The sequence below is a fragment of the Oncorhynchus gorbuscha genome, unplaced genomic scaffold (assembly GCF_021184085.1).
Source record: "Oncorhynchus gorbuscha isolate QuinsamMale2020 ecotype Even-year unplaced genomic scaffold, OgorEven_v1.0 Un_scaffold_587, whole genome shotgun sequence".
In the NCBI taxonomy this organism is placed as follows: domain Eukaryota; kingdom Metazoa; phylum Chordata; class Actinopteri; order Salmoniformes; family Salmonidae; genus Oncorhynchus; species Oncorhynchus gorbuscha.
This window is the reverse complement of record NW_025745422.1, coordinates 445,368-467,505: the sequence shown is the minus strand read 5'-3', so window position 1 is coordinate 467,505 and position 22,138 is coordinate 445,368. Positions and strand designations below refer to the sequence as shown.

The 22,138-nt window shown below is 41.0% G+C and overlaps 2 protein-coding genes and 1 long non-coding RNA gene across 8 annotated transcripts in view; 2 read left to right on the top strand and 1 right to left on the bottom strand.

Annotated features, from left to right (window-relative positions):
• Positions 1 to 873: 873 nt before the first annotated feature.
• LOC124018899 lies at positions 874 to 1,744 on the bottom strand. Its single transcript, XR_006835698.1, has 2 exons — positions 1,686 to 1,744; positions 874 to 1,385 (listed from the first exon to the last, which is right to left on the bottom strand). It is a non-coding gene; the product is annotated as an uncharacterized LOC124018899 (long non-coding RNA).
• A 164-nt stretch (positions 1,745 to 1,908) lies between these two features.
• LOC124018898 (vacuolar protein sorting-associated protein 33B-like) lies at positions 1,909 to 12,998 on the top strand. 2 transcript variants are annotated; one of them, XM_046334218.1, is made up of 25 exons: positions 1,909 to 2,098; positions 2,442 to 2,491; positions 3,223 to 3,367; positions 3,697 to 3,777; positions 3,907 to 3,968; positions 4,854 to 4,906; positions 5,543 to 5,610; positions 5,706 to 5,751; positions 5,838 to 5,932; positions 6,160 to 6,264; positions 6,604 to 6,694; positions 6,928 to 7,005; positions 7,223 to 7,296; positions 7,399 to 7,485; positions 7,742 to 7,832; positions 8,408 to 8,482; positions 8,595 to 8,659; positions 9,329 to 9,383; positions 9,489 to 9,535; positions 9,936 to 10,068; positions 10,769 to 10,842; positions 11,699 to 11,800; positions 11,903 to 11,978; positions 12,117 to 12,239; positions 12,627 to 12,998. In XM_046334218.1, exons 3-25 carry the CDS (start codon positions 3,272 to 3,274, stop codon positions 12,704 to 12,706), a joined length of 1,857 nt encoding a protein of 618 aa, XP_046190174.1. In that variant the 5' UTR covers positions 1,909 to 2,098; positions 2,442 to 2,491; positions 3,223 to 3,271; the 3' UTR covers positions 12,707 to 12,998. The 2 variants fall into 2 exon arrangements, with proteins under 2 accessions (XP_046190174.1, XP_046190175.1); XM_046334219.1 differs by lacking the exon at positions 2,442 to 2,491.
• Positions 12,999 to 13,265: 267 nt separating this feature from the next.
• The window catches only part of LOC124018897 (protein regulator of cytokinesis 1-like), a 10,379-nt gene continuing 1,506 nt past the window's right edge, over positions 13,266 to 22,138 (top strand). For 4 of the 5 annotated variants that reach the window (XM_046334216.1, XM_046334215.1, XM_046334214.1 and 1 more), the window contains exons 1-12: positions 13,266 to 13,396; positions 13,921 to 14,053; positions 14,366 to 14,488; positions 15,035 to 15,268; positions 15,756 to 15,926; positions 16,273 to 16,422; positions 16,867 to 17,014; positions 17,249 to 17,385; positions 19,840 to 19,935; positions 20,120 to 20,266; positions 20,533 to 20,643; positions 20,894 to 21,007. In XM_046334216.1, the coding sequence (XP_046190172.1) occupies positions 13,386 to 13,396; positions 13,921 to 14,053; positions 14,366 to 14,488; positions 15,035 to 15,268; positions 15,756 to 15,926; positions 16,273 to 16,422; positions 16,867 to 17,014; positions 17,249 to 17,385; positions 19,840 to 19,935; positions 20,120 to 20,266; positions 20,533 to 20,643; positions 20,894 to 21,007 (1,575 nt within the window). In that variant the 5' untranslated portion in view covers positions 13,266 to 13,385. The remainder of the gene's footprint in view (positions 13,397 to 13,920; positions 14,054 to 14,365; positions 14,489 to 15,034; positions 15,269 to 15,755; positions 15,927 to 16,272; positions 16,423 to 16,866; positions 17,015 to 17,248; positions 17,386 to 19,839; positions 19,936 to 20,119; positions 20,267 to 20,532; positions 20,644 to 20,893; positions 21,008 to 22,138) is intronic. The other variant, XM_046334217.1, reaches the window with a different exon arrangement.

The following is a 22,138-nucleotide window of genomic DNA, read 5'->3' as shown; positions in this document are numbered from 1 at the left end:
TCTCAGTTGTTGAATCTTGTTATGTTCATACAAATATATACATGTTAAGTTTGCTGAAAATAAACGCAGTTGACAGTGAAAGGACGTTTCTTTTTTTGCTGAGTTTAGCTAATTTCTTGCTCATCAATTTTGACATTGCCATTCGCGTTCTATGGTTTTCTAGGAACAGACTTGTCCGCAGTGGTTTAACAGTACCCAATTGTCAAACTTGAGTAAAAGTAAATATACCTTAAAAGATAACGACGCAAGTAAAAGTCACCCAGTAAAATACTACTTGAATAAAAGTCTAAAAATATTTGGTTTTGGAATATACTTAGGAATCAAAATTAAAAGTATAAATCATTTAAAATTCCTTATAATAATCAACTGAGACGGCACAATGTTTTTTAAATATGTTTTATACGGAAAGCCAGGCGCACACTTCGACAGTCAGACATAATTTACAAACTAAGCATTTGTGTTTAGTGAGTCTGCCAGATCAGAGGCAGTGGGGATGACCAAGGAGGTTTTCTTGATTAGTGTGTGAATTGGACACATTTCCTGTCCTGCTAAGCATTCAAAATGTAACGAGTACTTTTGGGTGTCAGGGAAATGTAGTGGAGTAAAAGTTTTCAAAAATATAAATAATAAAGTTAAGTACAGATACCCAAAATACTACTTAAAGTAGTACTTTTACTAAAGTACTTTACACCACTGGACTTACATAAGGTTTACATCCTACAAAAAAGGTCTGTGTGTAAATGAGTGTGACCACTTTGGATATGAATTGATGCTGGTCTTTCTATGCTGTATCTGTTACAAGCCTCAGAAAGGGTGTCTGAGTCAGCCTGCTGTAGATAAAGGAAAACAGACATCGAAGTTAGTCGAGCTGTGTGGCAGTTCAAGCGCATTCTTTATTCCTTTCCCAAATATTGTCTTGTTCAATCATGTCCCAATTCAATTACATATTTCTCATTCAACTTCAATACATCAGCTAGAATAATTATTCACAGTATACATCATAAAATTAATTCATTGACATTTGACCTTCTCTTCTGTGATGCTGTAAGAAGCTCTCTGTATAGAGGAGAGTTCTTTTCAAGCTTGTGTTGCTTTCTCAGGTGGGCTGGCAGTCTTTTGACCACTTCATGACAGCCTGTCATGGGGCAAGGCCTGGAGTGATGGTTGTTTTTAGCCTTGCTGCTGCCACCATGTCTGCTTGGTGCTCCGAGACCGAATATGTTGACTGCAGACTGGGCCTCCGCTCTGCCCCACTCATGGACCTGCCGCAGGTGACGAGGTAGGTGAATGACGGTGACTTGATGTAACAGTACTCTTCTTGCGTTGTGTACAATCAGTCATCGACACGGAACTCCAACATGTAGCACCAGTCATGTAGATTTATTCTGATAGGAACGGCAGAATATTGCACGTCATGCAATGCCCGTCTCACCATCCAACTCTGCACTCACGCACTGTACAAAACATATGAACCCCCCCACCAGACACAGTAAGTTGCTAGCTAGTACTGGCGGGAATTCTTTACAACAAAATGCACAACAAATATTCTCCAAAAACCGCTGCATCTTATGTGTGATGTTCGAATAACATTTACAAACAATTTGATATAAATTGTACATTTAAATCATCACTTGAGAGTATAAAAATCACTTTTGATGTACAGTGCTTGGCAACCAACAACTTACCGCTGGTTTGGTGCTTGTTCACTGGGACGATTCTAACTGGAACATCCCCCCTCGTAAGCCAGCTACGCAAACCAGCCAATAAGATGCCATGTTGAGTAGGTGAAGGCAAGACAAACTCAAACCAAAAACCCATTGGCTTAACAATAAAGTGGCAAGGGAATCACCAATATAACCCTGTTACATTGACAGCCGGCCACCGGACACCTCCTCCTTTGTGTTTTGTGTTGGTTTTCCTTTCTTTTGAGTCTTTGGTCCACACCTGTAAACATATCATTGACAACAAAGAAGAGAACATGGTTATGATGGAGACGGGTGATGATGTTGGAATTAAGATGAGGAAGGTTTGCTCTGCTAAGGACCTGGTGCATCTAAATGGTCAAAAGAGGATCTTTAGGATAAAGGAAAGAAACGTGGTGAGTGCTGGATGCTGCCAACTTGGTATTTGCTTTTAAAAAATCCACTTTTCCACCACATTAGTACCAATGATTTTTTTATATAGCTACATCATTGATAGGTAATAGGGAGAGGCTACGGTACCTATTGGATAGTTGGTTTCTTTGGGGTCTTTAGTCCGTTGATCTTGGTGGTTTTCAGCAGAAAATGTCACCGTCTGCAACAATATAACCAAATCTGAACTCCTAGTAGCAAGTTGCATACTGTAAACAGCAAAGTGCATTGACTAGGTACAGTTCTCCAAACAGTTTTTCTCTCCAGTCATGTCTTGAGATACGGTGCCCTCTATTTACTTGTTCGTAGTGAAACAAAGATTCGCAACATCCCATCTGCACATCCGGAAACAACCCAAGGTAATGTACATAGCTAGCTAAAATTGATAGAGCATTTTAGGTTTATTTTACATTTTTAAATCGTCTAAATCGTCCAATAACCTATACAGTGACGGTATATACATTTGGTTTTAATGACTGACGTCGTCCTTATTGCCATATACAGTTAATCATGGTGTGACTACTAAATCAGCTGATAACTACAGTATGCTAACGTTAGCTCTCGAAAACTCTTCTCTGTATGTTGCTTTTCAGGGTTTCAGCTGTTACACCCGCATTTGTCTCAATGTAAACAAAAATGCGACGCTCTGTTTTAACGTTTAGAAAAGTAAATAATAATCGCGTTCAACCCGGTTTTCGAAACGTATATTTCATTTCCGTGAGAATTTTTTTTTCAAAAAAATATACACTATACTGTAGCTGGGCCGGTTCCACGATTAGCCAAAAGGATTAGCCCCCTCATTTGAAACTTGTGCCCCTTCAGTTTTTGTTGTAATGTCTCTATATAAAAAAATATATATTTTTAAACGATTGAGTGACAGGTTGGCACAAAATCTGTATCTCTGCTGCACTGTCAGCACAATAGACAGAGCTCGTTGTCATTGTGAAGCTACCCACTCGGCAAAGAAGTCAATTCAATGTCTATTCCACGTTGGTTAAACTTAATTTAATTGAAATGACGTGGAAACAGTATTAATTCAATTAGAGTGTGCCCAGTGGGTAGCCTATCACAGCTGGATTGTATTTTCCAGGGAGGTGAATGGTTGGGCAGGTGTGTCACTCTGTTCCACCTCAGGCCCCATGGCTCACAGTGTCAGGAGAGATGCCCCTGAGCTCCCTGACTTCTCTCTGCTCAAGAGGCTGGCCAGGGACCAGCTCATTTACCTACTAGAACAGGTAGGACTACTCCACTCATCTTCCCCCACTCAGGTTATCAATTGTCTTGTGTCTTAGTATCCACAAGTACTCACACAAGTCATGGATCCTATTAAAGTTGTAAAGCCTGGGTCAGTTTCCCAGACAGTCCTGGTCCTGGACTAAAAATCTGTTTCAATTGAGATTCTATAGGCTTAATCTGTGTCTGGGAAACTGTCCCTCTATGTTTCTGTAATGTATATTAGTCTCTACTGCTGGTAGCAATTCTAAATTCCTCTTCTGGGGATTGATTAGGTATATTCATCATCCTCATCATCATCATACTGCATTTTTACTCCCCTGGTTTAAAGCTACCTGGGAGGAAGGACCTGTTCATTGAGGCAGATTTGATGAGCCCCCTGGACCGCATTGCTAATGTCACAACACTAAAGGTACATGTCATTTTTATGTTTCTGAATATTTCTGTATACCATATTGATTGCCTGTCCTTACATATATCAGTTTACCAGGTTACAATGAGGTTCAGTCCTATACAATCTTTGTCACCCTTCTCCTTGTAGCAACATGATGTGGATAAGCTTTACAAAGTGGAACACAAACCCATTGTCAGCACCTCAGATCAGTAAGTAGCAAATCCGATTGTAGTTCCATAGATCCGCTTCTCTTTTATTGTCTTGGAGGAACAAGTATCAGCGCCATAACAATGTTGTAACACAGCCATAACAATGTTGTAACACCGCCATAACAATGTTGTAACACAGCCATAACAATGTCGTAACACCGCCATAACAATGTTGTAACACCGCCATAACAATGTTGTAACACCGCCATAACAATGTCGTAACACCGCCATAACAATGTCGTAACACAGCCATAACAATGTCGTAACACCGCCATAACAATGTCGTAACACCGCCATAACAATGTCGTAACAATAACAATGTCAGCCATAACAATGTCGTAACACCGCCATAACAATGTCGTAACACCGCCATAACAATGTCGTAACACCGCCATAACAATGTCGTAACACCGCCATAACAATGTCGTAACACCGCCATAACAATGTCGTAACACCGCCATAACAATGTCGTAACACCGCCATAACAATGTCGTAACACCGCCATAACAATGTCGTAACACCGCCATAACAATGTCGTAACACCGCCATAACAATGTCGTAACACCGCCATAACAATGTCGTAACACCGCCATAACAATGTCGCCATAACAATGTCCACCGCCATAACAATGTCGTAACACCGCCATAACAATGTCGTAACACCGCCATAACAATGTCGTAACACCGCCATAACAATGTCGTAACACAGCCATAACAATGTTGTAACACTGCCATAACAATGTTGTAACACCGCCATAACAATGTTGTAACACAGCCATAACAATGTTGTAACACAGCCATAACAATGTTGTAACACAGCCATAACAATGTTGTAACATAACAATGTTGTAACACTAACAATAATAATGTGCCTTCCTTGAACAGACTATGCTTCCTGATCTTCGATCCAAGAATAAAAACTGTCAAGTGGATATGTGGTAAGTAGAATGGTGGCACCCTGATATTGAAAATCAGGTGATTCATATTGTATTTCATTAAAGTGTAATTCTTGGGATGCCAATGCAGTGAAAGATTAAGTTAGCAACGCTATTCCCTGAGAAATGAATGACTGTATTACTGTCGTCCCAGACTTTGAAATGCCTTGTCTTTTCTGGATCGGTGGTATTATCGACAGTGCTTCTGGAGTACGTTGTGTTACTGTGCAAACAAAGGCTTCTGATTTCATGTCCTTGATCGGGAAGACAATGAGGGAAATCACTCTGTTATGAGTTTGATTTATTCTTGCTCACAGATCAACTGAAGAAATGCAAAATTTACATGACTAATAATTGCAAAACACTCATTTAAATACATAACACATAATACATTACATAAATAGAATACAGAACACTTGAAACATTACAGGACATTTTTTAGAATGGAAATTGAAATATTAAAATGTGATTGTAAAACCAAAAAAAATTGAGGGGGTAAACCATTAAAGAGGTAGAGTTATTATACAGTCTGACAGCAGTGAGTAGAGTGCCGTTTCCCAGGTGCTTCGTACGGGTAGTTATACAGGACGGTTCATGGCTGTTTCTTATATCCACTGACAAATTGGTTTCTTTTTCCAGATGTGGTCAATGCAGACAAAGCATTTGGGAGATTCAGAAGATACAAGATCATATTTAGCCCCCAGAAGGTGATTATTATGTAGTTATTGTATACTCTCTGCAATAAAACAATTATATTTGTTTTCTTTGCTCATTCTTCTCTCGCTTTCCGTGTCTCTTACAGTTTTATGCATGCGAGAACCTTTTGGAGGAGCAGGGAATCTTTGGTGGTAGGTGTCTTTTGATATTTCATATTCATATTTTGATATTCCAGATGTTTGAATGTTAACAGACACTTTTTCACTCCCTTGTGAAGATGTGACTACTGACGAGTGGTCATTCTACCTCCTGCCCCTGGACGATGACATCATTAGCTTGGAGCTTCCGGAATTCTTCAGAGACTACTTCTTGGTAATGATAGACAGTAGTGCTGATGGGAGCTGTATTTAGGAATATCAGTCCCACTTTATGATGCAAAAATTATGTATTTACATGTAGTAGTTACATAAGCAGGTACAGTGTAATAACAAATTAGTAACACATTTTGGCATATAACTAACAACCTAGTACTGGGACTAGCGTGGTTATATTCATAGTGCTAATTATTTTGCTAACAAGCATGACCTGTGTGTCCACAGGAGGGAGACCAGCGCTGGGTGAGAACAGCGGGTAGTGCCCTGCATCTCCTACACTCTGTCTACGGCCCCTTCTCTAAGGTGTATGGGATCGGACGATGCTCCAAGGTAAGATCAGCTCAGTACATCAACACTCTTTAATATACTTTTGTATACCGCAATTCAGCCTTTAGCTGACTTGTATACTGAATTAAAACAAAGCTAAAATACATCTGGGATTATGATTCTAGATGGTACTGAATGAATGATTTACTACGGGTGCCAGTCTGTTTATGTTTCAGCCAACCAGTCTTGTCTTGTTCATCAAGGTAGAGCTGTATGTTGTTGAATGCAGACACAGTCAGAAATCAGCACCGGTACAGATTATTTAGATTTTCAAACACCATGATTTAGATGAGATTCATAGAGTATGTGTTAACGGTATGTCTGGTTTCTTGCCCGGTTCAGATGGCGTATGAATCGTGGAGGGAGCAGGTGGAGGAGGGGGAACAGAGAGCGCGTCAAGCGGAGATCGGAAATGTGTTTCTCATTGACAGAGGTAGATCTTTCTTGAACTGTGAATCACGGCAGTTGTGACGTTTGTCTTATTTGTTGCTCTCATTTTTTGACATTTGAAATATGCTATTGGATAATGTTGTTATTCATTCTCACAGACTAACGTATGAAAATGTGGATTTGGAATGGAATTCTCCTTTAAGTATAACAATAGGGTGATACTTGTCATAATAATAGCTGATATCATACTAATGTTTTCTCTCATTCTCTTTGCAGATGTGGACCTTGTGACTCCTCTGTGTTCCCAGGTTGTCTATGAAGGACTTGTCGACGATATTTTCAGAATTAAATGTGGTAAGCAATGATATTTGCTCTGATTACAGTCTCTACTTTGAAATAGCTATACTGCAAATAATGTGGTCTTTATATATTGTGTCCTAGTCAAGGACCACACACACTGAAGCCTCTTATTGCTGTATACCATTACAGTTACAATGCATAAAATGGCATTAAGATCTTATTGCATGTCCATTGTCTGTATGGAATTCTAATCCATCTCTTTGTCCTATAGGATGTGTGGAGTTTTGTCCAGATGTCACCTCCTCTGACAAGAGTATAAAAGTGATGCTAAACTCTCAAGATAAGGTTGTCCTTTTAGAAGTATAACACGGTTGAATTGATATCATTTCCCCATCACTGGTTTAAGGATGAAAGTCTCACTGGAATTTGTGCGTGCTTCTATCTCAGGTTTTTAACGAGATCAGGAACGAGCATTTCTCCCAGGTGTTTGGCTTCCTAAGTCAAAAGGCCCGAAACCTCCAGACTGCATATGATGTGAGTGTTTCATTCTGACCATATTTACATCTATATGAGCCTTTGTGCTTCCAATTGATTTGTTTACCTTTATTTGCTAGGTATGGTAAGCTGATTGACAGCACATTTATAATTTCCAACAATTCCCCCCTGGTGAAGTGTTGCCCTGCGTGGATGCATAATATTTGTTTTAAATGCCCCCTTAGAGCTTTCTTTACATCAGAGTAGAAGTTCATGTTTGACGATTATTCATCTCTCTCCGTCTCTGTCATTACAGAAGCGTAGTGGAATGGACATTAAACAGATGAAGACGTTTGTGTCGGAGGAGCTGAAAGGGTTAAAACAGGAGCATCGGCTCCTCAGTCTGCGTGAGTATTGAGTCTCTACTTCCCCAGAGTCAAATGAATTGGTTGAGACCATTTCTATGTCTGCGTGCATTTTGAAGGAAGTTGTTAACTGGTGTTAGCGCAATTTATTTTTTGTTTTTATTTAACTTGGCAAGTCAGTTAAGAACAAATTCTTATTTACAATGACAGGCTACCCCGGCCAAGCCCTCCCCTAACCTGGGCGACGCTGGGCCAATTGTGTGCCGCCCTATGGGACTCCTGGTCACGGCCGGTTGTGATACAGCCTGGGATTGAACCCGGGTCTGTAGTGACGCCTCTAGCACTGCGATGCAGCCTTAGACCGCTGCACCACACAGGATCCTATGAATGAATGGAAGTCTATGGTAACTGCTCGTATGCTATTAGATACCAAAGACCCTCAGTCATTGCGCTAACACTAGTTAACATTGGCTCGAGAAACTACCTCTAACTTCCTTCATACTGGATGTAGAGACATACAAATGGTATCCATGAGTTCATCAGACTGAGGAAGTAGATAAAGGGCTTCATTGCAAAAATCCTGAAGTATCCCTTTAAAAAGACATGTCTCTCTTCAGATATTGGTGCCAGTGAGTCGATGATGAAGAAGAAAACGAAGCAGGACTTCCAAGAGCTGTTGAAGACAGAGCACTGTAATATTACATTACATAGGCTATACTGTACTTTGAGGCATATGCTTTTTCCCCATATGAATCCCATTTCCTGCATTGCATAATAACTGATACTTATTTCTCCACCCGACAGCCTTACTGGAGGGGTTTGAAATCCGTGAATGTATTACCTACATAGAGGAGCATATCAATAGACAGGTGAGATTGTCTGGAAGATAATGGTACTATAGAAATATAATGAATAGAAAGGGCGTCTCCATTCAAGTCAATGATGTCATAATGGCTGGACTGGCAGCCATTCTGAGTGTACCCATGAGTTTACCAGTCAAATTGCCAGAAGTAGAGCCTCCAAACCCGTTCTATTCATTATATTTCTACGAATGCTACATGCATACAGGTAATCATAGTGCTAAATCGGCCCAATAAGATTTATATTACAGATTGTGTTCATCAATCATCCTGGCACATTATTGTTTCTTTGTAACTATAATTATTCTCTCCAACCACATCAAACTGTAAACCTGGAGGAAGCTATCGTTCACCTTATTGTGTTATCGTTCACCTTATTGTGTTATCGTTCACCTTATTGTGTTATCGTTCACCTTATTGTGTTATCGTTCACCTTATTGTGTTATCGTCCACCTTATTGTGTTATCGTCCACCTTATTGTGTTATCGTCCACCTTATTGTGTTATCGTCCACCTTATTGTGTTATCGTCCACCTTATTGTGTTATCGTCCACCTTATTGTGTTATCGTTCACCTTATTGTGTTATCGTTCACCTTATTGTGTTATCGTTCACCTTATTGTGTTATCGTCCACCTTATTGTGTTATCGTCCACCTTATTGTGTTATCATCCACCTTAGGTCTCTATGGTGGAAAGTATGAGACTCCTTTGTCTGCTGTCTCTCACAGAAAACGGTGAGACTTCACAGAGATGTTTTTTAACCAAACACATGAAAATATAATTGATCTCATGATAAGATTCTTAGTCCTTTTAAATCAGCTGTTTATATTTTCTCTCAGGCCTCCTTCCCAAAGATTATCGGTCATTAAAAGCCCAGTTTCTACAGGTGGGTTCTGGTATCATAGGTATTGTTTTAAATTATATATAGCACTGGTTGGGAAAAACTGGTTGCAATGATATCAGGCTGACATCTTTTGTGATGTCATGGTCATGTCGTGTACTAGTTGGAGGAAGAAAATAAATGTAGTGACCAGAAAAATATGACCTCTCCCAGTCCCAGATATCTTGACGTTGTCAGGAAAAAAGACGTCTATACAACCAACCATTTTACAACCACAAAATGATGACATCCCAGACCAAGTTTGGCCCGCTAGTGTGTTACTGTGTAACATTGTCAGTGTAATGTGCATTTTGACTGGATTCCTTCTGTATCTTTGTATTTCCATTGTTGTTTTGTTGGAGCCTTTTCCTTGTTATATAGTTCTGTGTCCTATTTCCTCTCTCAGAGTTATGGCATTGAACACCTACTGACGTTTTCCAACCTGAAGCAGCTAGGCCTGCTGGTGGAGCAGCAGCCTGGAGAGACCCTCACTGTCATGGAGAGCAGAGTGGGCAAACTGGTCAACGACAAAACCGCAGGTCAGATACAGGCTGGTCCCAATACCATTACTGTATTTAATACAGGCTGGGTCCCAATACCGTTACTGTATTTAATACAGGCTGGGTCCCAATACCGTTACTGTATTTAATACAGGCTGGGTCCCAATACCGTTACTGTATTTAATACAGGCTGGGTCCCAATACCGTTACTGTATTTAATACAGGCTGGGTCCCAATACCGTTACTGTATTTAATACAGGCCGGGTCCCAATACCGTTACTGTATTTAATACAGGCTGGGTCCCAATACCGTTACTGTATTTAATACAGGCTGGGTCCCAATACCGTTACTGTATTTAATACAGGCTGGGTCCCAGGCCGGGTCCCACCGTTACTGTATTTAATACAGGCCGGGTCCCAATACCGTTACTGTATAAAACGACTTTGTTTTTCTCCTCGTTTCCTTTCCTGAATGACCACCACTAGTTGAAGTGTCTGAATAGGTTTCTTTAACCTGTCAAGTCATTGTAATAAGGAATTGGGATAAGGAAATTAAGCTAATTAAGAATAGTGAGAGACTGACTTATCTGAACCAAGTGAGGGTATAGTGATTTACATTTTTGAGACTACTACTACCCACAAAATATACATCATAGATATACTGTACTTTAGAGTCCTGACAATGACAAGATGCTCTGCAAAATATCAGCTCTTGAACCTTTCAACATGTTCTATTTTAGGAAAGCTGACTGATGCCTTCTCCTCCCTGGCCAAGAAGAGCAATTTCCGTGCCTTGGGCAGGAGGCTCAATCTGGTATGTAGTCTTTTAATTTAATTAACAAAGCAATTACCATATTAAAAACATACCCATGTATTGAGTTACTTCATGAAATTTCACTAAACATTATAGGGCGAATTCGTGTACACAGATTAAGCCTAGTCCTGGAGTCTCCATGAAACTTTGTTTTTAGTTCAGGACTAGGCTGGGAAATGGCCAGGAAATGTTGTTTTTAGTTCAGGACTAGGCTGGGAAATGGCCAGGAAACTCACCATAAAACAGGGTCCCAAACGATTTTGGCTGCGACCCGTTTTTGACATAAATAAAAAGTTGACTCCACCATGTTAAAAAACTGATGTTATCAACGGCGAATGTTTACATTTAGGATATGACAGTCTATTATAAATCAGTCTGACTGTACTTTTGTCAGTATTTCAATCTGAAGGAAATATGGTTTTAAGTGACTAAAATGCACCAGGAAAGGTATAAGTTCAGAAGATCATCAGACAATAATGTTGTCTGATCTTCAGTTTAATTTAGTGCCTGGTCTTGTCCAGTCTGTTTTAATGAGTCCTGCGTGGCTTGTGGGCATTGTGGAGGGAAACAGAAGATACATATGTGTTCCTGAGAGTCTAATCTGACAGTAATGGGGTCATAATATTTTGTATCTTGAACCATTTAAAAGATTGAGCCACATTTGTAGGAAGAAAACAGAAACCTCTGTTTATTACAACGGTATCTAGTGGCTACCGGAGGTTTCTGACAAAACCCTGGTTCTAAGAACCAAGAGCGATTTTCTTTATATATAGTTTGGGAAACACTGCCCTAAATTAACTCCATAACCAAACAGTATTGCAATGAAACCGGATGTCCTTACTATATCTATATCAAGGTGCCTAAGTCAGATGAAGAGTATGACCTCCGTGTCCCTCGAGACATGGCCTATATCTTCAGTGGAGCCTACATTCCATTGAGCTGCAAACTCATCGAACAGGTAGGTGGACTCCAATATGAATGAACTCATGGATACTAAGACAGAAGTGTGGTTTCAATTAGTGATATAATAAAAAGTATTCTGCTTGTGCTACGTCTGCAGGTATTGGAGCGTGATGGCTGGACAGGGCTCGAGGAAGTCACCCGCATGCTCAACGGACATGAATTTGCAGTCACAGGTAAGACAAGTGGGCTTGTCATTCACACTGAAATGTATGTAAATGGCACTTTTGAATGGAAAGTCCTATGAGGAAAGGGGAACACTCAGAGAATTCCAGTTCTTTATTTTCTCTCGCTCTCTACCCCCCCTCTCTCAGCAGGTAGTAACGGATCAGACGCAAGGGTGAAGACCGATTCCCAGCGTATCATCCTAGTCATGTTCCTGGGTGGGTGCACCTTCTCAGAGATCTCAGCACTACGCTTTCTGGGCAGAGAGAAAGGTAAGGAAGGCTTTATATTGGGATTCTGGAAGGTGGTGGTACTAGAAATGTATCAGTGTGCCAATGTAGGGAACAGCAGAAGTCTTGAGAGGCGGGCCAGTAACCAGAGGGTTGCCGGTTCGAATCCCAATGCTGACAGGGAAAATGTAGAGGGTGTGAGCTAAGGAAATGTATATTCATGCCCCTATTTCTACCTCTATTTCTCCTAGGTTATACATTTATTGTGGTGACTACATAGTTTACAATACATGTTTTATATAGGTCAAGCGGGTTCTACATAATTACTTTGTACCATTGAAAAAGAGACCTTGGCTCTCAATTGGGATTTTCTGTATAAATACAAGTTGAATAAAAGTGGATAATGTGTTCTCTCTATGGTGTTTCTAGGTCTTAAATTCATTGTGGTGACCACAGCTATCACAAACAGTGCCAGACTTCTGGAGTCTATGTTGGACAACCATGCATGAGTCCTGGGGTCTTTCTATCATTGCCAATGGAAGCATCCAGCTTGTGGTCCAAGACATCATGGGGACACATACAGATGACTTTTTGGACAATTTGCATTAACAATATGACAACAAGCTACATGCTTGCACCTGCTATTCAGAGTCTTGTATTGGAAGCAGTCACTGTCTAGGATAGATCTGATTCAGGAAAAAAATGATTGACTTTGTAATATATTCCATCATAGTGCTATACCATCTGCAAAAGGTGTACAAAGAATGTTGTTTTCTGTCCACAGTACAAAATAAATATGATGTTTTATTTGTTGTCTGTGATTTATAATAAATGATATTTATGAATCTTACGATATCAAATACGTGTAGGTAAATAAACAATGACGTCTCTGTGCGGTAACATTTGAAAGCATGTCTGTCACTTTACTGGTAATAACTGTTCGTCTTCTTAAGTCCACGCCCTTGCGCATGCGCACATGGTACCACCATGTCTAGACGATGACATAATGGCCGTCCTCAACCAATGAGAAACAAGACCGCAATTTGATGCATATTTTTGAATCGGACAGAAACGGCTTGACTTGAGAGAGAATTAACACAGGCGAAGCTGAAGGACAGAGATTTGAGGATTTATGAGAAGTTTTGCTGCAAACTTCAACAAAACTGACTTAATTACTGGGACATCACGATGAGGAAGAGGCAAGTGAATTGTATTCGTAAAAAGTATTGCATTTGGCATGCAGAATTGAAATGTCAAGCTAGCTGTTAGCTAATTTAACAGCATCAGTGTTTTGTGACTAACGTTATACCTAGCTACCTATATAGAAATTGCAAGATTACTAAAGATTATGAGTTTCTAGCTAAATCAACATTTTAGCAAACGGTAGATGTCAATTTGCCAGGAATGACTAACGTTTAGGCTAGACAGTTATTCACAGACTAGGCTGCGAGCACGTTACCTAACGTTACTGTCTGTAATACCACAGATATAACTTATTTGATTGTACTATACTGTAACGTTAACAGTTAACGACTGGGTGTGTCTGCAAAGCTGAATGAAGGATGGACTGCTGTGTGTTATCAATTCAAAGACTGATAAATTACAATAGCAGGACGACATTGACAATAACGTTAATGCTGTCCAGTAAAGTCAAGTAACTTTTTAACTAGTCATGCCAGTCCAAAAATTAAACATTTTTATATATGTCCCCGGCCCATTCCAGTGAGGTGCTCGCAGCCGAGTCAGTGGCTTGCCTGAATAAAGCTCTCTGCCACTTGAAGGACATCTGGGAAGAGATAGGAATACCAGAAGACCAAAGACTACAGAGAACCAATGTGGTCAAGAATCACATCAAGGTGAGTCAGAACAAATTGACACTCAAGCATAGAGTGTAATTCTCCAAGAAACAACATTCTCAAAGCCGTGACACCTGTCTGTGCACCTGCTGTAGCTAGTTAACTAGCTAGCTCTGCTCCAGGGCGTCTGGTGAAGAGCTAGAACAGTAGCTAGCTAACCTACTTTTGAGGGGTGTGTTGCTAGGCTACATCACACTTATGCCCTATCTATTTAGTCTGCTAAATGTGAGATTTGTATATGTAGCTAATTCACAAGTATGTATTCCTTCCTATATGTGGACTGACTAGTCATTTCTGCACATCTCTCATCAGAGTTTGTTAGACATGATGATAACAGAGGAGGAGTCTCTTAGGACCAGACTGTTGAGCAGCATCGAAGCCTGTCGCAAACAACTGGATACGCTGTGCTTGGAACTGCAGCTACCCCCATTTGAGGTAAGCATCCTAAAAGTTTCTAACAGGGTCTGAAAAGTTTTACTAGAATGCAAATGACATAATACATTGAAATATAATGACTGGTGGATAGGGATTCAAATCAATGTCCCAATCAAATTTCCATGGTCTGATTGGCTTTGTCCTTTCTAGTAATTATATTTCTAGGATACAGCATGTACTGCTTACTATGATGATTTATGGACTTATTGCTGTCCATTTCTTGAAGATGAGTGGATGGAGAAAAAAGGGCTATTATGGAAAAGAAGGGAATGAGGCCATTCCAGTTTAGATAAGTCCATTTTCAAATTTGAAGATTTCTTTGGAGAAGTCTTCCAGGGTTGGGGCCAATTCAGGATGTAAACTGAAATTCTCTTTTCAGTTTACTTCCTGAATACTCTAAATGTAAATAGCATTAACCCCAACCCTGGTGCCTTCCCTGGGTACAGATCTGGGATCAGTTTCCCCTCCTCAATACTCACCTTAACCATTAGTGGGGGAAATACAGTGTCTAGGGGCAACTTCACCCAATACCTTTTCTCTCACCAGGAGGAGAGGGGCGTCACCATGCTGCAGCAGGAGAAGGAGATCCGGACCCAGGTGGAGATGTTGGTGAAGGAGCGGACCCAGAGGATGCAGCAGCTGAAGGCCTTGACGGAGCGCGACCAGGACCTATGTGACACTCTGTGTTCGGACCCCTACGCCCTCGACCCTAACACCGTGCCCTCCCTGGAGCAGCTGGACGGCTTCCGCCAGCACATCGCCAGCCAGACCACAGAGAAGGTGGATAGGGATTTGTAATAAAAGCAGACCCTGGATTCACATACCAGTAGTATTTGTTTAGAAAAACATAATGTAGCTGCACTTGATTGAGTTTACCTGGCGCAATGGAACTAATGGAATAGTCCCAAAGGAGCAAACCCCATGTGATACATCATGCAGGTTCAATCAAATACTCAAAGGATTTGAAAGAAAACATGTTATTTGAACGTAGATGTGAATGATGGTGCATACTTCAAAGCCTGCTCCTGCAGAGCTGCTGTTTGTTCTGCCATTTTGTTTCAGCCCGGCACTTATTTGCTGATTCAACTACTCTCCGTCTTTAATCTAGATTCATGATTAGTTGAATTGTTTGTAGTAAAGTCAAAAGATGTTGGCCATTGATTCTGCGCCTCACTTAGAGAAAATAATATTGGGGGAAAACACTGATGTAAACTAATATACACATTTGAGGAGATCTCTAACGGCATATCTCTCTGCCTGTGGCCAGGAGCGGCGGCATGCTGAGTTTGTGGGCATCAAGAGGCAGATCATCCTGTGCATGGATGACCTGGACCAGCTGCCAGAGACCAGCTTCGAGAAGGACATCATCTGCGAGGACCAGGAGGCCTTCTGCCTGTCCAAAGACAACATCGCCTCACTCAAACTCCTCCTCGGCCAAGTGAGAATGGAACTAATCCAATATGTTTGAGATGATGGTTTGAGCGATACTTTGCAATGTCTGTGCAGAATGAGCAAAGTTGATCTGCTCACCACCACAATACAGTAGAAAACCAGTTGACCTACACGCATTACATTTCAACAATACTGTATCAGTTCATTATCATTTCACTATAGATCATGTAAATATATTAATTTGCATTTTGTTGCTAATATCTGTCATTGGCCGTGTTCCAGGTCTTTATTGCAGTCACGCCCCATGTAAAGACAATACAAACGTTCTGGAACGTACCCATTTCCATAGTGCTCCTTTACTGACCGTCCCGTGTCTATGTTGTTCTATCTAGCTAGAGGAGAGGAAGGCAGAGAACCAGGCGGTGTGTGAGGCTCACAGGGAGAAGATCCAGGAGCTGTGGGACAGACTGCAGGTGCCCCAGGAGGAGAGAGAGCTCTTCTCAGAGCACATGGTCGCCTCCAAGAAGAAGAACCTGGATGCTGTCAGTGAACACACTTAGCTTATGTCCCAAATGGCACCCTAATCCCTTTCTAGTGCACTTATTTTGACCAAAGCCCAATAAACAAATGTTGACCCCTTACTTGCCTAAATATTCTGAAATAACTGTTTTTATTTATTTTTGAAAGATAAGCTTGAAATGGGCTTGGTCTAATTGACTCAACAACTTAAAACCCATATCTAAGTTTAGCTTTCTTAATGAACCAGAAAGTCAATAGTTGTTTATGGTGTTAAAAAAAAAAAAGTTATCTAATTGATCCTGCTTTGTAGTATGTATACCCCTCTGGTTTGTACCTTGGCTAGTCACCATTGTCTCCAGTACTCTATCTGGCATTCTAAAGCTGTTTCTAAACAAGGTCTGTCTATTAATCAAGAAAATGTTAGAATCAAAGAACCAAATTGTTCTCTCTTCTTTTTCACACCTCAGTTGGAGGCAGAGGGCAGGCGACTGATGGAGCTCAAACGACTGAACATGCGAAACGTTACTGAAGCCATCCGCTCAGAGATGGCATGGCTCTGGGAGAAATGCTTCTTCAGCAGTGATCAGCAGCAGGCCTTTGTGCCCTACTTTAGCAGTATGTTGGGTTTTGATTACAGGTTAAACACAAGCTTTGGTAGACCAATCAATGAATGAAGACTCAGAGAAGTCTTTCTAGTGAATAATGTGTGTTATGATTGTTAACTTATTAATCACATACCCGGTGCATTACATACCCAGGCATTTAGTTTTCCCTTTTGAAAAGGCAAAATAAAATCAATGTGACTGATTTTTAATAGTACATTTAATTATTTGTTTTTCCCTCATTCAGATGATTTTACAGAGCAGCTGTTGGGGCTGCACGAAGCTGAGATCCTGAGGCTGAAGCAGCACTATGAAGAACACAAGGATCTGTTTGAGGGGGTTCAACGCTGGGAGGAGAGCTGGAGACTCTTCCTGGAACTAGAGGTTAGCAGTGGAGAAGCACCGTGGAAACATTTTAGTCATTTAGCAGACGCTCTTATCCAGAGCGACTTGCCGTTAGTGCATTCATCTTAAAATAGCTAGGTGAGACAACCACATATCACAGTTGTAGTTTGTACATTTTTGTCAATAATGACGTTATCAGCAAAGTTGGTGCTAGTAGGAAAAGACAAGTGCAATCATCTTTTTAAACATTTTTAAATGGGCTTTAAAGGGATAGTTCACTTTAAGAAAATGTTTATTGTTTATTTTTGAATTACCTAGGCTGTTTCATCCAAACAATTTTGAAGTTAAATAACATAACATTTTAATTTTGAATTACAAAAAAATATTTGTACAAATGACACATTTTTGGGGAGTCTTACTGCTATTAGCCCATACAAATGCATTAAATAACAAATTTACTACATAGAAAGTAGGTTGTTCTGAAGTGTAAGAGATATAAGAAAGGTCAGGAAACTTGTTATTATTATATATTTTTTCTTACGTGTATGCAACACATGGAATTGTGTAGTAACCAAAATAGTGTTAAACAAAAATATATTTCAGATTCTTCAAAGTAGCCACCCTTTGCCTTGATGACCGCTTTGCACACTCCTGGCATTCTCTCAACCAGCTTCACGAGGAATGCTTTTCCAGTCTTGAAGGAGTTCCCAGATATGCTGAGCACATGTTGGCTGCTTTTCCTTCACTCTGTGGTCCAACTCCTCCCAAACCATCTTAATTGGGTTGAGGTCCAACTCCTCCCAAACCATCTTAATTGGGTTGAGGTCGGGTGATGGTGGAGGCCAGGTCATCTGATGCAGCACTCAATCACTCTCCTTGGTCAAATAGCCCTCACAATCTGGAGGTGTGTTGGGTCATTGTCCTGTTGAAAAACAAAAGATAGTCCCACTAAGCGTATACCAGATGGGATGGCCAATCGCTGCAGAATGCTGTGGTAGCCATGATGGTTGTGTTCCTTGAATTCTAAATAAATTACTGACAACGTCACCAGCAAAGCACCATCACACCACCTCCTCCATGCTTCACGGTGGGAACCACACATGCAGAGATCATCCGTCCACCTACTCTGCGTCTCACGAAGATGCAGCGGTTGGAACCAAAAATCTTACATTTGGACCACCAGCCTAATGCCCATTGCTCTTGTTTCTTGGCCCAAGCAAGTCTCTTCTTCTTATTGGTGTCCTTTAGTAGTGGTTTCTTTACAGCAAATTGACCATGAAGGCCTGATTCATGCAGTCTCCTGTGAATAGTTGATGTTGAGATGTGTCTGTTACTTGAACTCTGAAGCATTTATTTGGGCTGCAATCTGAGGTGCAGTTAACTCTAATGAACTTAACTCTGGGCCTTCCTTTCCCGTGGAAGTCCTCATTAGAGCCAGTTTCATCATAGTGTTTGATGGTTGTTGCGACAGCACTTGAAGAAACTTTAAAAGTTCTTGAAATTTTCCGCATTGACTGACCTTCATGTCTTAAAGTAATGATGGATAGTCGTTTCACTATTTTAGCTATTCTTGCCATAATATGGACTTGGTCTTTTTTTACCAAATAGGGCTATCTTGTGTATACCACCCCTACCTTGCCACGACACAACTGATTGGCTCAAATTGATGAACTTTTAACAAGGCACACCTGTTAATTGAAATGCATTCCAGGTGACTACCTCATGAAGCTGGTTGAGAGAATGCCAAGAGTGTGCAAAGCTCAAGGCAAAGGGTGGCTACTTTGAAGAATCTCAAATATAAAATACATTTAATACTTTATTTGTTATTACATGATTCCATGTGTTATTTCATAGTTTTGATAGCTTCACTAGTATTCTACAATGTAGAAAATAGTAAAAAATAAAGACAATAATGAGTAGGTGTGTCCAAACCTTTGACTGGTACTCTACTTTCATTTTTGAAAAATTGTCAACCGGTACCGAGGGACTTTCAGATGAGTCTTGTGAGGCCTGTGGGTGTCCTAGAGAAAAACAACCAATGTACTAGTATGTAGCCCAAACTGTTCGGCCGTATAGACAGAAGTTGTCAGATCGTCTGTACCAACTTCAGACAAGTCCCAAGATGCTTGTGGGGGTCGTGGAGCAAAATGTTTCCAAAGAGGGTCATGATAGTTTGTAGGCAAAACCGTTTGGACGCTACAGACGATTTTGTGCAAAGACCAATAAGACCAATTTTCGGTATGTCTCATGGTCTGACAAACACCGCTCTGTCACCTTTCACCCCAAATGCGGAAGTGTTACATAGGCGGATGCAGTGGAATGAGACGCATCCAATGCAAAAAAAAACATCTCTAGCTTAAATTGACCAACAACAAAATTATTTTTTGTGTGTCTGAATTTTTATATACTGCTAATTTAGATTTCTAAGGAGGCAGGCACAGTCATCAACCTTAGGTGGTTTTAACCCCTGGCATGACCTTTTTATCCCCACAGAAAAAAGCCACAGACCCCTCCAGGTTCACCAACAGAGGAGGGAATCTGCTGAAAGAGGAGAAACAGAAAGCCGAGCTCCACAAAAGCCTGCCCAAGGTAAATCCTTTTGAAAAAGACAGGAGTCTGTATTATTCCCTTGTTAGGGGGGTAGCTACTGTACATACAAACATGACAAGGCGCTGTTTCTTTTACCAGCCGTACATAATGCTATGCTATATAAACACATACTATACTGTAAAACACTTGGCTATATCCCTATATTTTTGTTTTGTTTGTCCAGCTTGAGAAGAAGCTGAAGGCTCAGATTGATGTGTGGGAGCAGGAGCAGGCCAGGGAGTTCCTGGTGAATGGACAGAAGTTCCTGCAGTTTGTAGAGGAGCAGTGGGAGCTGCACCGCATCGAGAAAGAGAATGAGAAGCTGGAGAGGGTAAAGACATGGTTACTCATTTGAGGGCAGAATCCTAACTTGAGAGATACAGTATTGGTCCTCTTTCCTGGACCCAGATCAAACCTAGTCCTGGACTAAGAAGCATGACCAAAGAAGTGTTTTTCAGTCCAGGATTAGGTTTCATTTGGATCTGGGAAACTGGACCCATCATCATTTGTTACACACTTGTCTCAAGTTAGGGTTAGATCTGTGCAGCTAAAAGCTTACTTTGTTACAATACTTTGATCTATATTTCATTGTAACAGCAACTGAAAAAGAGCAAGCAGATTGAGGTGGATATGCTGTATGGGACAGCTGTCCGGACGCCTACCAAAAGGAGATTCCTTGGCACAACTACCCCCAGCAAAGCACGAAAGGTACCACTCCAGTGACTGCTGCTGCTTTTTCTAGCCTTCATACTCATGGAACAATTGCGTGAACCAATCTTAGCCTGGGTATCCAGTCTGTTTCTGGACTGCCTACGTTTGTATGACAAAGGTGGCTAAAGCAGAAACAAGACTGGACACTCAGGCTAACACAATCACTGGCTTGTGTTTTAAATAGTTGCGCATTAATAACGTGAGCTTTTGGCATCACTAACTAACTCTGTCTGTGTGTTCTCTCCAGTTCAATGGCACCACCTCCAGCCTCTCTAGTGCCAACTCTAACAGCACCATGCGCTCAGCCTATGGCGGAACTGTCTGCCACTCACCCTCCCGCCCCACTCTGTCAGTCAACAAGGTCAATGCAGCATGTTTGTACAACAACTAACTACACTGAAAAAATATATATAAATGCAACAATATCAAAGATTTTACAGAGTTACAGTTCAAATAAGGAAATCAGTCAATTGAAATAAATAAATTAGGCTGTAGTCTATGGATTTCACATGACTGGCAATACAGATATGCATCTGTTGGTCACAGACACACTAGAAAAACAGTCCGTATCAGGTGTGACCACCATTTTCCTCATGCAATGCAACACATTTCTTTCGCATAGAGTTGATCAGGCTGTTGATTGTGGAATGTTATCTCACTCCTTCAATGGCTGTGTGAAGTTGCTGGATATTGGCGGGAGCTGGAACACTCTGTTGTACATGTCAATCCAGAGCATCCCAAACATGCTCAATGGGTGACATGTCTGGTAAGTATGCAGTCCATGGAAGAACTGGGATATTTTCAGCTTTCATGAATTGTGTACCGACTCTTGCAACATTATCTTGCTGAATGGCACGCCAATCGTCACGGTATCTCTGCATTCAAATTGCCATCGATAAAATAAAATTGTGTTCGTTGTCTATAGCTTATGCCCGCCATTACCATAACCCCACCTCCACCATGGGGCACTCTGAGTCACAACATTGACATCACCAACTCCCTGGCGTTACGCCCACACCAACTGACTACAGAAGGACCACACCACACTGCCTGCCATCTGCCCGGTACAGTTGAAACCGAGATTCATCTGTGAAGAACACACTTCTCCAATGTGCCAGTGGCCATAGAAGGTGAGCATTTGTCCAATGAAGTCAGTTTCGATGTCGAACTGCAGTCCGGTCAAGACCCTAGTGAAAAAGCTAGATGTGGAGGTCCTGGGCTGGCGTGGTTACACATGGTCTGTGGTTGTGAGGCCGGTTGGACGTACTGCCAAATTCTCTAAAACGATGTTGGAGGCGGCTTATGGTAGAGAAATTAACATTAAATTCTCTGGCAACAGCTCTGGTGGACATTCCTGCAATCACCGTTCCAATTGCACACTCCCTCAACATGAGACATCTGTGGCATTGTGTTGTGTGACAATTGTTTTGAGAGAAATAAGCTTTTTGTGCATATGGACAATTTCTGCAATCTTTTATTTCAGCTCATGAAA